The sequence below is a fragment of the Gekko japonicus genome, unplaced genomic scaffold, assembly GCF_001447785.1.
Source record: "Gekko japonicus isolate JY-2015 unplaced genomic scaffold, Gekko_japonicus_V1.1 scaffold5402, whole genome shotgun sequence".
Lineage (NCBI taxonomy): Eukaryota > Metazoa > Chordata > Lepidosauria > Squamata > Gekkonidae > Gekko > Gekko japonicus.
In genome coordinates this window covers 21,405-33,464 of record NW_015176600.1, presented here as the reverse complement: position 1 = coordinate 33,464, position 12,060 = coordinate 21,405, and the positions used below count along the sequence as shown (strand labels likewise).

The 12,060-nt window shown below is 42.6% G+C and overlaps 1 protein-coding gene across 1 annotated transcript in view; it reads right to left on the bottom strand.

The window, feature by feature from the left end:
- The window catches only part of LOC107124133 (transmembrane protein 68-like), a 19,165-nt gene extending 8,907 nt beyond the window's left edge, over positions 1-10,258 (bottom strand). The window contains exons 1-4 of the mRNA XM_015427525.1: positions 10,047-10,258; positions 6,158-6,290; positions 4,278-4,658; positions 1,751-1,915 (exon numbers count right to left, since the gene is read on the bottom strand). Coding sequence (XP_015283011.1) covers positions 1,751-1,915; positions 4,278-4,599 — 487 coding nt within the window. The 5' untranslated portion in view covers positions 4,600-4,658; positions 6,158-6,290; positions 10,047-10,258. The remainder of the gene's footprint in view (positions 1-1,750; positions 1,916-4,277; positions 4,659-6,157; positions 6,291-10,046) is intronic.
- Between the last annotated feature and the right edge of the window lie 1,802 nt (positions 10,259-12,060).

The following is a 12,060-nucleotide window of genomic DNA, read 5'->3' as shown; positions in this document are numbered from 1 at the left end:
GAGATACTGGGCATGGATCTACGAGATGATGCAAGAGATATTGAGATCTAAAATAAAAGATGATAGATATTTGATATTACATTTATCTACAGCAGCAAAAATATTATATGCAAAATATTGGAAACAAATGGAAGCACCAAAGAAGCAAGAATATGTGCATAAACTGTTGGAGACGGCTGAAAATTACAAACTGTCATCATTGATGAGAGGGGCAACAGACCCAACATTTCAAAAGACGTGGAAAAAACTGTATGACTGGTATATTATAAATGCATAGTTTAAAGTAATGAAATGTTTGGTATTATTAATCTCTTGTAGTTAAATAGAAACCATGGTAAAAAGATAAGAGTATACAGAAACTTAAGCAAACCTATAGAAAGTGATTTAAGCTTGGGGGGGGGGGGGTTCACTGCCTCAACCAAATGCCCAGTGGAAGAGCTCCGTCTTGCATGCCCTGCAAAACTGCAGTAAGTCCCACAGGGCCCTGATCTCGTAGGGGAGCTCATTTCACCAAGTAGCTTAATGCTCCAAACCCAGACAGTGTGGTTTAGCAAAAGACTGTAGCCCTGTTCACAAATTACAGTGAATGCACACACAATCCATGTACAGTGTACACTTGATTTTTCTTTATACATGCACTGAATAATTCTGTCATGTTCAGTGCATGTACAGTTCATGTGTGAGTGAAACCCCAGTTATCCAGGTTCTAGACTAATTTCATTTGTAAAATGGATGCATGTTGGATTGTTCCTTTAAACAGATGCATGTGCATTTACTTCTGAAATTGAAAGAAAGAATGTCCAGATCAGGGATAAGACAAGGAGAGGAACAGGTAAGGAAAGCTAAGAGTCCCAGAGAGACAGAGCAACAATAGCTCAAAAGGAACACACCTTGAAAAATCCCTGTGTCTGAATGGGGGAATCCATCATTTGCATGATTTTCTTATATGTTCATCTTCACTGTGGATTTATCAACAGTTCAGCTGACAATTGGATGGGGCTTTTTCTTCTGGGTTGAAGCATTGTATTTATTTAATTTATTCATTTTATGAAATTTATACCCCGCCTTTCTGTCCTCATCAGGGCCACCAAGGCAGCTAGCGGATTAAAAAAACATACATAATAAAATATGTCTTAAAACCAATTAAAACCAAACATAAATGCATCATTAGAACAACTAAAATCAAACTAAAAACCAAACATCAAAAACATAAAATTAAAACTTATATAGTTAGTTTATTAAAAATAAATTAAGATGTTAGTCTATCTGTAGTGGAAGAAAATGCAAGAGTCCAGTAGCACCTTTAAGATTAACACAATTTGAGACACACTATGAGCTTTCATGAGTCACTGCTCTCATCTTCAGAAAGCTCGTACTCTGCCACAAATTTTCTTAGTCTTTAAGGTGCTACTGGACTCTTGCTCTTTTCTATTATTAAAAGTAAGTTTGTTACAGTAGCTAACTAAATCTTTCAGAGACTTTCCAATACAGACTCTAGAAAACACTAACGTTGGCCTGTTTTTATATGTATTAAAGGAAGGACAGTTATGACACACCCTTGCAGATTTGCAGTCAACTTGTCAACACCTAGCCAGAAAAAGCAGCATTTTGACACTTGGTCAAATATAGTCAAATATACCTGTGTTCCATGACTGTCATATAATATGACATTCTGATTCAACTACAGATTACAGTCTCTTAGTTTGTAACACACACATGCCTCTCCACTAACAAACAAGGCACATTTTACCTGGGATTTTTGAAAAATGGTAATCAACCACTGTATGGCAGAGCCTGCCTGTCTGTAAGTAGAGTCTAGATACAAAGTAGAAATAGTCTAGAGGAAATGCTCCATGGTAAAGCACAACAAGCCCAGGTCCTTTTGGCACTTTATCCATTCCACACACTTCGTAACCTGTTCAAAATGCAAGAGCATTAGCATTATTTTTTGTCAGAAACAAAATTTTAGTGTATTAGTAGGCAATAACAAAAGAAATGATATCAAATTGGGCTATTAGTCTAGCCAATGATCCCCAGCATGGCACCCATGGGTGCCATGGCTTCCACCAATATGTTTCCTGGTGCCTATTTGTGTCTCTTCCATAAAGCTGTAGCTTTGCTCTACTTTACTGGAGCACAAGGTGCCTCAAAGGCACCCAGGAGTCACCATTTTTGTGTTTGTAGAGAGCATCCATTTGGAAACAGGTCCCTCCATCAAAGAAGGACGTTTGGTTTTGAATCTCCGAACATTTTGTAGAAACTCTCAACGTTTTGTTATTGGTACCACCACTCCCCATGGAAGTCATTTTATTATGGTGCCCATTACATATTTTCAGAATTCAAAAAATGCCCATAGGCTCAACAAGACTGGGGAGCCCCAGCCTTTGGGATCCAGGAATTTACCCTCTCCCCAATTCTATACTCTAGATATCTTGAATTTCCTGTAGCCAGATTAAACCTAGTACTTGCAGCACAGGCTTTCACCTTTTATTATTGTGAGGAGAATGGGGACCTAAATTTACTTAATACAGTAGGCTGTGGGGCTCGTAAAAATTATGAATCTGATTTGCACTTACTGGATGCTACAGGAATCTAGAACCATTTCTAAACGCCTGTATCACCACAGGACCACCTGGACCCAGTCATATCTTGGATTGCCAACTTCTAAACTGATCCCTCTAGCTGTCCCTTTAATATCAGCTTGATCTGCAATCATAAGGTGATGTTGCTTAATTTCACGCCATGATAAGCTTCAGCTATCCATCTCCACTCATTAAACTTCTAGTAAGAGGACGGGACATTTTATTTGTATCTTTGTAGTTAGGTAGCACTATCCTCATCCTGTTATAGTTTAAAATAATGAGTCCTTCCACTTCCATGAATGCCAGAACATTCCTCAAATAAATCTTTGTCCTACAACTGCAGGAGGAGGAGGAAGAGGATTTATACCCCACCCTTCACTCAGAGTCTCAGAGCGGCTTACAATCCCCTTCCCTTCCTCTCCCCACAACAGTCACCTTGTGAGGTAGGTGGAGCGGAGAGAGTTCTGAGAGACGTGTGACTGACCCAAGGTCACCCAGCTGACTGCATGTGGAAGAATGGGGAATCAAAACCGGTCCTCCAGATTACAGTCCGCTGCTCTTAATCACTACACCACAGCTGGCTCACAGATTACCATTGAGGGGGGGATTATGACCTTAGTTCACACAGACAAATCAAGAAATCAGAAAGATGATAATAAGCTCTCTAAATAACATTAGTTACTACATAATTAACTAGTATTAATGCAAAATCCATAGAGCATTCTTTAGTACAATGCATACTGCTTCTGTTAAAAGCATGAATGACAAAAAGTATTCATAGTCAAAATGAATTTGAATTGCTAAGAATTTATATTCAAGATGCTGTTTCTTCAGGTTTTTGCCTACTGTACTGTATTGCATTTGAACAGTTCCTTCAATAAATAAAACAGAGTTAAAAAAAGAATTTATATTCAAAACTATTGTGAACTGGGCAACAGTTCAACATCTCAATTTGTATAATAAAGTATGATAGTACAACGAATAACAAAGCAATTCATCTTCAGAGATCCTGTTTCAGGTGTCCCTGCTATCTGAGGCTAGACAGGTGCCAGCCCAAGAAAAGTCCTTCTTAATTTTGGTGTCATAAGTTTGGAACACCATCCTCAGGGACATTCATCTGTCTCCCTCTATTATGGTCTTCTACCAGTGGGTGAAGATTTTTTTGGTTTGTTTGGCCTTCACCCACTATTATTGGCCCTACCCCCTGGTTGTGTTGCTACATGTGTTTATATGTTTTATTGAACTGTTTAAATATTTTATATACACTTTGATGCTTGCCACCTTGGTGACCATGCTTGGATGGAAAGGTGGCATAGATTTTTTTTAAAATAAAATAATAAATGAATTGACTACATTGTGTAATAGTGACATAAAACACATGACTTATAAAAACCGAGGTCACCTAACATTATTTGCTGGAATTGTGTGTTGGCTAAGAGCCAGGAAATCTCCAGTTCAAATCACAACATCCACAAACCTACTTGGCTGTTTCAGGAAGGCTGCTGTCTTACAGCTTTAATTTCCTCTACCCTGAGACTGCAATACAGAAATAGAACTGGCTTCCCTTACAGAGTTAAGGATTCCTGACACAATGAAGGGGAACCACTGTGAATACCTGAAATCAAATATTCTTTCTAAGCTCTATCAGTGTCCACCAATACAATACTGCTGTCCATGTGCTGTAACAATTCTTACCATGCCATACAATGCCATACATGTCCCAAAGATAAGTCACTGCCCTCCTTCCGTTGTCCCATGATTTACTGAGAAAATCTCCCTTTAAATTATTCTTTCTCTTGTAAATATGAAGGATGAGAATAGAAAGATAAATAAAGCCAAGCACAATTAAATTCGGTGAAAACAGGATTATGAACGGTGCCAGCACCCACAAGTGAGATACTGTACAGTCTCCGAAATCCCCGAGGTAATGATTTGGATAAATCCATCCTTTCAATAAGCTTGTCAGTCCAGTCACATCTTCCTGCTCCGAAGAGGAAGATTCACTTCTGCTGGTCATCTTCTGTGTAAAAGGTAATCAACCAGGTCTATGGAGAAAGCAGTTTCTTAATACCGACCCTAGATATAAAAAGGACACTTACTGCCTTATATTATATTACAGTACAATCAGAACATTTGGGCAACAATTTGGGTTTCATTCCAAAAGTGGCCTTACTAAACTGAAATTATTAGAGGGACTTGAATGTTGCAAGATCCAAAGCCAACACTTGGAAACAGTGGCTTAAGTGATGGAATGCTCTATTTATACCATACACTGTACAAGATGTCATGTGTCCCTTCCACATATACCTGTCCAAAGAGAAGGCACTGAACTGGATCTTTTACAAAAGAAAGGCTAGTAAGTGAGTAAGAGAAGGTGAGTGAGAGAAGGTCAAATCTTGTAGCTGAAGCGGCAGCTTTGAATTTTTTAAGGAGACAACCACTTTACAGCTGGGTGACCTAGGTGATAGTTGATATCGAATCAGCCTCTAGAGGGAGCAAAACACATGCAGAACAGAAACAAAAGGATGCAGAAAAGCCCAATATTGGTTACCACTTCACATTTTGTTGGATTACCTCAGGATCTGTTTTTGGATTAAACTCTTTAGATTTCTTGAATGTTATTTCTGTCTTTTATAAATTAACTTAGTGGCAATGTTTTTTACAACCAATGGGATGTATGAATCATTGTACAGGTTTTCGAATACTTGTTCTGAATGTTTTAATAATTTTAATTAAACTAAAACAAGTTTCAGTTTCTTAATTTTTTTAAAAAACTATTCCTTTGTAGATTTCTGCCTAAATAGGCTAGATATATTAACACAATTTACACTGGGGCTCAACACCACAAGAACAATTCCTGTCTCATATATTAATCTGGCATAGGTTGAAGACCTTCAGATGGTACTAGGTTTATAACAGAAATGGGAAGGGATCCACTTTTAACAATAAAAGACTGATAGTTAACATTCCAGATTATAGCATCTGCTTCTGCATTACTAAATCGTTACCAGGTCCCTCCTGGTCACCAACGGGGGATAGGGGGGTAGGGCTGCCAAATCCAGGTTGGGATACTCCTGGAGATTTGGGGGTAGAGCCTGGGGAAGACAGGGATCTCAATGGGGTACAGTGCCACAGAGTCCACCCTCCAGAGCATCCATTCTCCCCAGGGGAATGACTCTCTGTAGTCTGGAAATGAGCTGTAATTCCAGGGGCTCCCCTGGCTGGCATCCCTAATTACAAATGTAGACACATAATTTGCATTTGCATTAATATGCTCAACAGAAAACAAATGTGCTACATTCAACTTCTCTTTTTCCATACATGAGGTTTAATCCACAAAAGTTTTGTGTTTTTCTGCTTCTAGTTTTTCAAAGGGAAGGAGAAAGACTAATTTGAATAACTTCTTCTCCCCACTTGTCAGCGGTGCAGATTAGGAGAGTGGGAGAAGTCGTATCTGCTGTTATTTAGCCCAGAAATGCTGCATTTTGATTCTTATACAGTGGGGTGGTCCCCTGGGGTACAGCAGCACTGGAAGGGAGAGATTAAGATCGTGGAACAGAAAAAGCCAGAGATACCTTTATTCCAAAAGTGGAAGTCTATCACTGCAGCCATCCAAGATGATGTGCGAATTAAAGAAGCTGTAGAGACTTAGTAACCAAATGGGAGCTTCTGGATCCAACAGCTTCTCTTCTCTCGTTCCCCAACTGGCTGTTTTTAGAAAAAACAGTACAATACTAAACAGACTTACACCCTTCTGAACGCACTGACTTCAACAGATTTAGAAGATGTAACGTTGCTTAGGATGGCACTGGAAGCCTGATAGGCCATTTCCATACAGGTTATTCGCCCTGGGTTCAATGCTGTTAGAAAGTGTTGGGGTCTTTTGCTTCTCCACAGAATCCTGATGCATTTGTGCACCTTCTGTGTTTCCCTAGTTTTTCTGCAGTTTTGCTCCAAAGTCTTGGGAAAGATTGCAACAAAGCCTGGATGGACTGGATTTTCCCTATCCCACCAACACAGCAACCATTCCCCTGACAGCCATCATTTCCCCACCGGGGTGTTAATCAGCAACTGAATATTATATTAATATAACACTATAACAATATATAACAGGATCTCTGAATTCCAAGCTTTCATTTTTAAAAAGAGTTAAATCTCTAGCGCCTTTCCTTATGAAGATGTAAACGGAAAGACATATTTCTGCAACAAAAAGGGCTAGAGACTTTCCTTTTTAAATGAAAGCTGGGAATTCAGAGACCATCCTACACATTATTATAATGTTAAATCAATATGATATGCAATTACCAAAGTCCTGGTTCGGGGGGGGGGGGTGTGGCCACCACCAGTGGACAAGGGCAGGGAAACTATGGGGACACCTACTATATGGAAATCCTTCTGCCACTGTGCTGTACTGAAGCACAGCAGCAACAGGAAAAGCACACATGTTGACATATGTGGAAAGCACCATCTCTCGGGGATAAGTGCATCAATTCATGAAGATTTATGCACACAGAATTATATGCAGTGGTGCATGATTGTGAAGTGAAGCCTTCAAGTGGGCTGAAGGGCTCTAGAAATGAACTGAACAAGTTTTAGAAGGGGGTGCAAATCCAAAAGGGTATGATAAATGCTGCTTCAAAAGAAATGGCCCTACCTGTGGGCTCTTCCGCATTCTCATTTTCATTGCTTGTAAGTACCTGTTTCTTGGGGGGGGGGATTCTGTTCTATATGTGTTTTGCTCCCTCTAGTGGTTAATTCAATATTACCCTGGAGATTTAAACTGGAACCTTGTGGCACTGGACATAAACTGGTGTAATATAGCAAATTGACCACTAGATGGAGCAAACCCTCCTGAAGAAACGGGAAGTTACAAGCAAGGAAAATGAGAATGTGGAAAAGTCCTGTGTTCCACCTCCCTGAAACAAGGATTTATCATGTATTAAACACTTTTAGCACTGGGAGATTGATCTTTCAGTACCTCCTATTCTGCAGATGAGGGACTGATGATGAAGCGCTGCACCTCAACTAGGCTGAACCACCTGCCTTGGTTTGCTGCCCAGGTGAGCAAGGTGGTTGATTGGGTGCCACAGTTTGAGAAGAGCAGTGGCACAGAGAGAGGCCACTGCCGTCAGCTGGCTACAGTGCATGTGCAAAGGTAATTCTGACAGCACCAGCAGGGATAGTCTTCTCCCAGCCAGCAGTAGGGAGGAGCAGGAGCTGCTGGTGGTCACCTCCCAGACCCAGCGTTCTGCTGTCTGCTGTGTAAAATACTTTGAGCAGGCTCTGCCTGCCACAATAATTTGCTAATTTTTAAATGTTAAAAATACAAGACAGTCCAAACTTTTGCCAAGCTTGCCCAAGACCACCCAGCAAATTCATAGCTCAAATAGGAACTCTCCAGCATAGCCAGTTGGTTATCTGCCGGGGCCCAAAGACTTCCCAAGGGCCCACTCACAGAAGCTGAGGAGAGCAGAAGGAAGAGCTCCACCTCTTTCCTCCCTAGCAGTCCAGTGCAGGTGATGCAGGGGCAGCCAGCAACTCTTCTCTCTAGGATGAGGCCGGCTGCAGCTGCTCCTGTGCTTCAGGGCTAAACGTTTTCTTGGTGGGAGTCACTTCTGAGACTCCAAACCTGATGGAAAACTCATGGCTACCATGAATTTGCCCTGGTCATTTTACAGAAATTTTAAATGCCAGGAGATTTAAATGCCAACATTGGCTCATGGCATGGAGCTCATTCCCCCCCCCCATGCCTTTTCAAGTACAAAAACAGCCTCAGGGACATGTGCTGCTCCTCAGCAGCTGTTTTGGCACTTGAAAAGGAGATATGTGGTGGGAAGATCTCTGCACCACTGGATTGGGGCCACATAGTGTTTTAAAATCTCTGTAATATGGCCAGCATGGGGGCCATGAGTTTGCCATCAGGTTTAGTTGGGCTCTGGAGAGGTAGTCTGGGCAATTAGCTGACTGAAGGGTGGAGGACAATTGCAGCTGGAAAAGATGTGTGTATGTCTCCTACACCTGCCCAGCTCCCTCTGTTGTGTCCTCCTTTGTTAAGTAGCAGTGAAGCTTCAGGCAGGGCTAAAATATTTCTTGGGGGGGGGCAGGAAAGCTGGGGGGGGCAATCAGCAGTCTATAGGGCAGGGGGAGGTTGCAGAGACGAAAGATGTGTGTGTGTTGCTCTTCCTTGGCTTCAAGTTTTTTCAGCTGCCCAGCCCCATCCATCCTCCTCCAGCAAGTTAATTTAATGTATTTACTTTATTTATACCCCACCTTTCTTCCCAGTGGGTACCCAACATGCCTTACATTGTTCTTCTCTCCTCAGAACAACCCGGTGAGGCAGATGAGGCTGGGAGCGTGTGACTAGCCCAAGGTTCCCCAGCAAGACTCCACAGCAGAGGGCTGGTGTGGTGGAGTGGTTAGAGCACTGGCCTGGGACAACTGGGTCCAATTCCCTCACTCAGCCATGGAAGCCTGCCAGGTAACCTTGGGCCTGTCACAATCTTTCAGCCTAACTCACCCTCATGATGTCTTGTTGTGAGGATTAAGTGTGTGGGTGGGGAGGATGTGAAAAGCTGCTCTGAGTCCTGATCAAGGGGAAAAAGCAGACTATAAATTTAAAAATAAGCAAATAAATAAGCAGGGGGACACACACTCAATCGTGGGTCTCCCAGATCTTGGCCCAACACCCTAACTATGACATCACACTGACACACCAGCTAATTAAGGAGGAGTCAAACCTCTGGGCTGTCAGGGCCGAGGAGGCTGAAGAGTTGCTTTAAAGGGAGAGAGACTAGGGGATGAGGCTCAGCTGTCTGTAGAGGGGGGAGAGTTTGCAACTGGGAACAAAGCACCTATGTGCATATGCAGTGCTCCTTGTCTGCCCCTCACCCAGAGCAAACAATTTGCATGGTTTCCCTTTACTACTGTGAGTAAATCGAAATGGAAAAGTGTACAGATAGGGTTGCCAACCTCTTGTTGGTGGTTGGACAGAGATTAGTTAGCAGGAAGGAAATGGCAGTTTTGGAAGGCTGACTCTATGGCATTATACCCTGCTAACGACCCCCCCCCTCCACCCCCAAAGTCTCAGGTATTTCCCAACCCAAAGCTGGCAACCTAGGCATGGGTAAGGAAGAGTCAGAGGGGAATGGCCAAATAGAAGGGGTGTGTGGGTAGGGTTACAGGGGGTGAATCAAAAGGGGAAGGGGGCTCAGCTATACCCGTTACCCAGACTCCACGCAACCCTGGAACCAGTCCTGTTCTCCAATCGACGCTGAGCCGCCTTGAACCGCCCCCATTATACCGCATCGTTCCCTTTCCCCACTTCCTTCTTGCTTCCGCCCGCCCTCTTCCTCCCTCCGCCTCTCCCGCAGGGCGCTCTGCTCCATCCACCCCCGCCTCCCTGGGAGAAGAAGATGCCGCCGCCCCGCCACCCTGCCTGCCTGACGACTCGCGCGGCTTTCCTACCAGGCCAGTTCGTCGTCATCACCTCGCTGCGACTTTGAAGCTGAGGCCCGTCTCAGGCGTCAAAGGACTCTCCCCCCCCCCCAAGCGTTATTTTGGCGCCAGCCGGTCCATGGAAGACCCCGGTGGCTCGGACCAGGTCAGGCAGCTGGAGAGTCCAGGGTCCTCCCCCAATCTGTTACTGCTGCTTTAGAAGAAGCGCCTGAGCCCGCCCAGATCTCAACGGCGGATTCATTTGAGTACCAGGCTAGGAGGGGCGGAGAACTGCACGCGAGCCGCAATGCAGTTGAGACGTTCCGCGTCCCCGGGTTGCAAAAGTGGGAGGAAACGGTTTCGCTTGTCTCCCGCCCCCCCCGCCCACTCGCGTTTTTGCAACCATCTGTAGGTTTCCAGCCCAATCCTTTACAAATGTTCTCCTGAAAACAGTGATGTTGCAAAGGAAGCCTTTGTTTAAAAGAGATTGAAACGCTGTCTTGTAAAACCCTGTGATGGAGTAAATTCCTTTGCCCTGGTAGCCTAAAAACACCTCCCATTCTGCACTTAGCATTTGCTCTGTTGTTTTACCAAACCCACAGGGAACAGAAAAAGATGTGGCTCAAAACCACATTCAAATACCTGGGGCCAACACTGTACTAACCGCAGAATCACCTCTGAACGGCCATAAAATCTCCATAAATCTATGCAGATAGTTCTATAAAGCCAAGAGATCAAAGGAAGTGAAAGCGGCATGCAGTCTGGACACTGCCATAAAATCCCACAATTAAAGTGAAAGTGGCATGCAAAGCAGAAGGGAATTTCTGTTCTGAGGTGGGTTTGGTAAAACAGCGGAGCAAATGCTAGATGCAGAATGGGTTTTCCTTGAGCGGAAGTGTCCTTGAATAAAATAAGACTTGTTTCTGAGTAGATTTGCCTGGGGTTGTTCTTTTAACTTGTGAAGTGCCACTGGAGTTTGTTTGTTTGCCCTCTCATCTAGATTGGAAAATGCCTGGAGATTTGGTGGAAAATACCTGGAGATTTGGGGGTGGAGCCTGGAGAGGGCAAGGTTTGGAGAGGGGAGGGACCTCACTCAGCAGGTTATATTTACATAGAAGCCACCCTCCAAAGCAGCTGTTTTCTTTAAGGGAACTGATCTCTTTAGTCTGGAGATCTTCTGTAATTCCAGGAGATCTCTAAGTCCCACCTGGAGGCTGGCAACCCTAGCTCCCATTGATTTTTATGTACAGCTGTGGTATTGTAGAGTATGACTGGGTTCAAATGTTTCTTTATTGATTATTGCTGTCTTATACCTTTGGGAATTCTTTGGGATTCTCCTGGAAAGTTAACATCATGTTTTAGAACACTAGACAGTGTTGTATAACACCAAATGATTTCAATCATTTTTAATTGACATGTTTTTAGCTCTTGTTTTAATGGAAGAAAAGGAGTGTTTGTGATGTAACCTTTTGATGGGAATTAATGCAAGTGTTTTTGCCCATTAATTTAGCCAACTTCGAAGACCTGTCCAGAGTCCTAGATTTATAGTTATAAAAAGTTTAGAACTTCAAAAGGAATAAGGAGGTGTGATCCTCCCTTGTTGAAGTCTCTGCCAATTTTGGTCAAATTGACCAAGTAGCAGTTTTTGCACTCTCAATGAGAGCTTATGGTTAAATGAGAGACACAGAACATATTCAATGTATTAGATGCTTGGATTGAATATCTATATATATGTATTGTATTATTTTAAAGAAGGAAAAGACTTTACATTTTGAACAGTTATTATGTATTGTAACAGAGAGAAATCCTTTCTCTTAATATAATTGTTTGGTTTTTAAGACTTCATGTTATGTTTAAGACAAGTTATTGTATAAGATGTTTGTAAAAAGCTTCAACAATTCTAAGTTCTGTTAGTTTACAACAAAGAGGGATGCTTGCCTGAAGAGAAATGTTTTAAGAATTGTGCTTAAGGACAAAGTTAAAGAGCTAACGAAAAAGAGTTGGAAAATGGTCAAGAGCTGTGCCCGGTGTGTGTGGACATAAA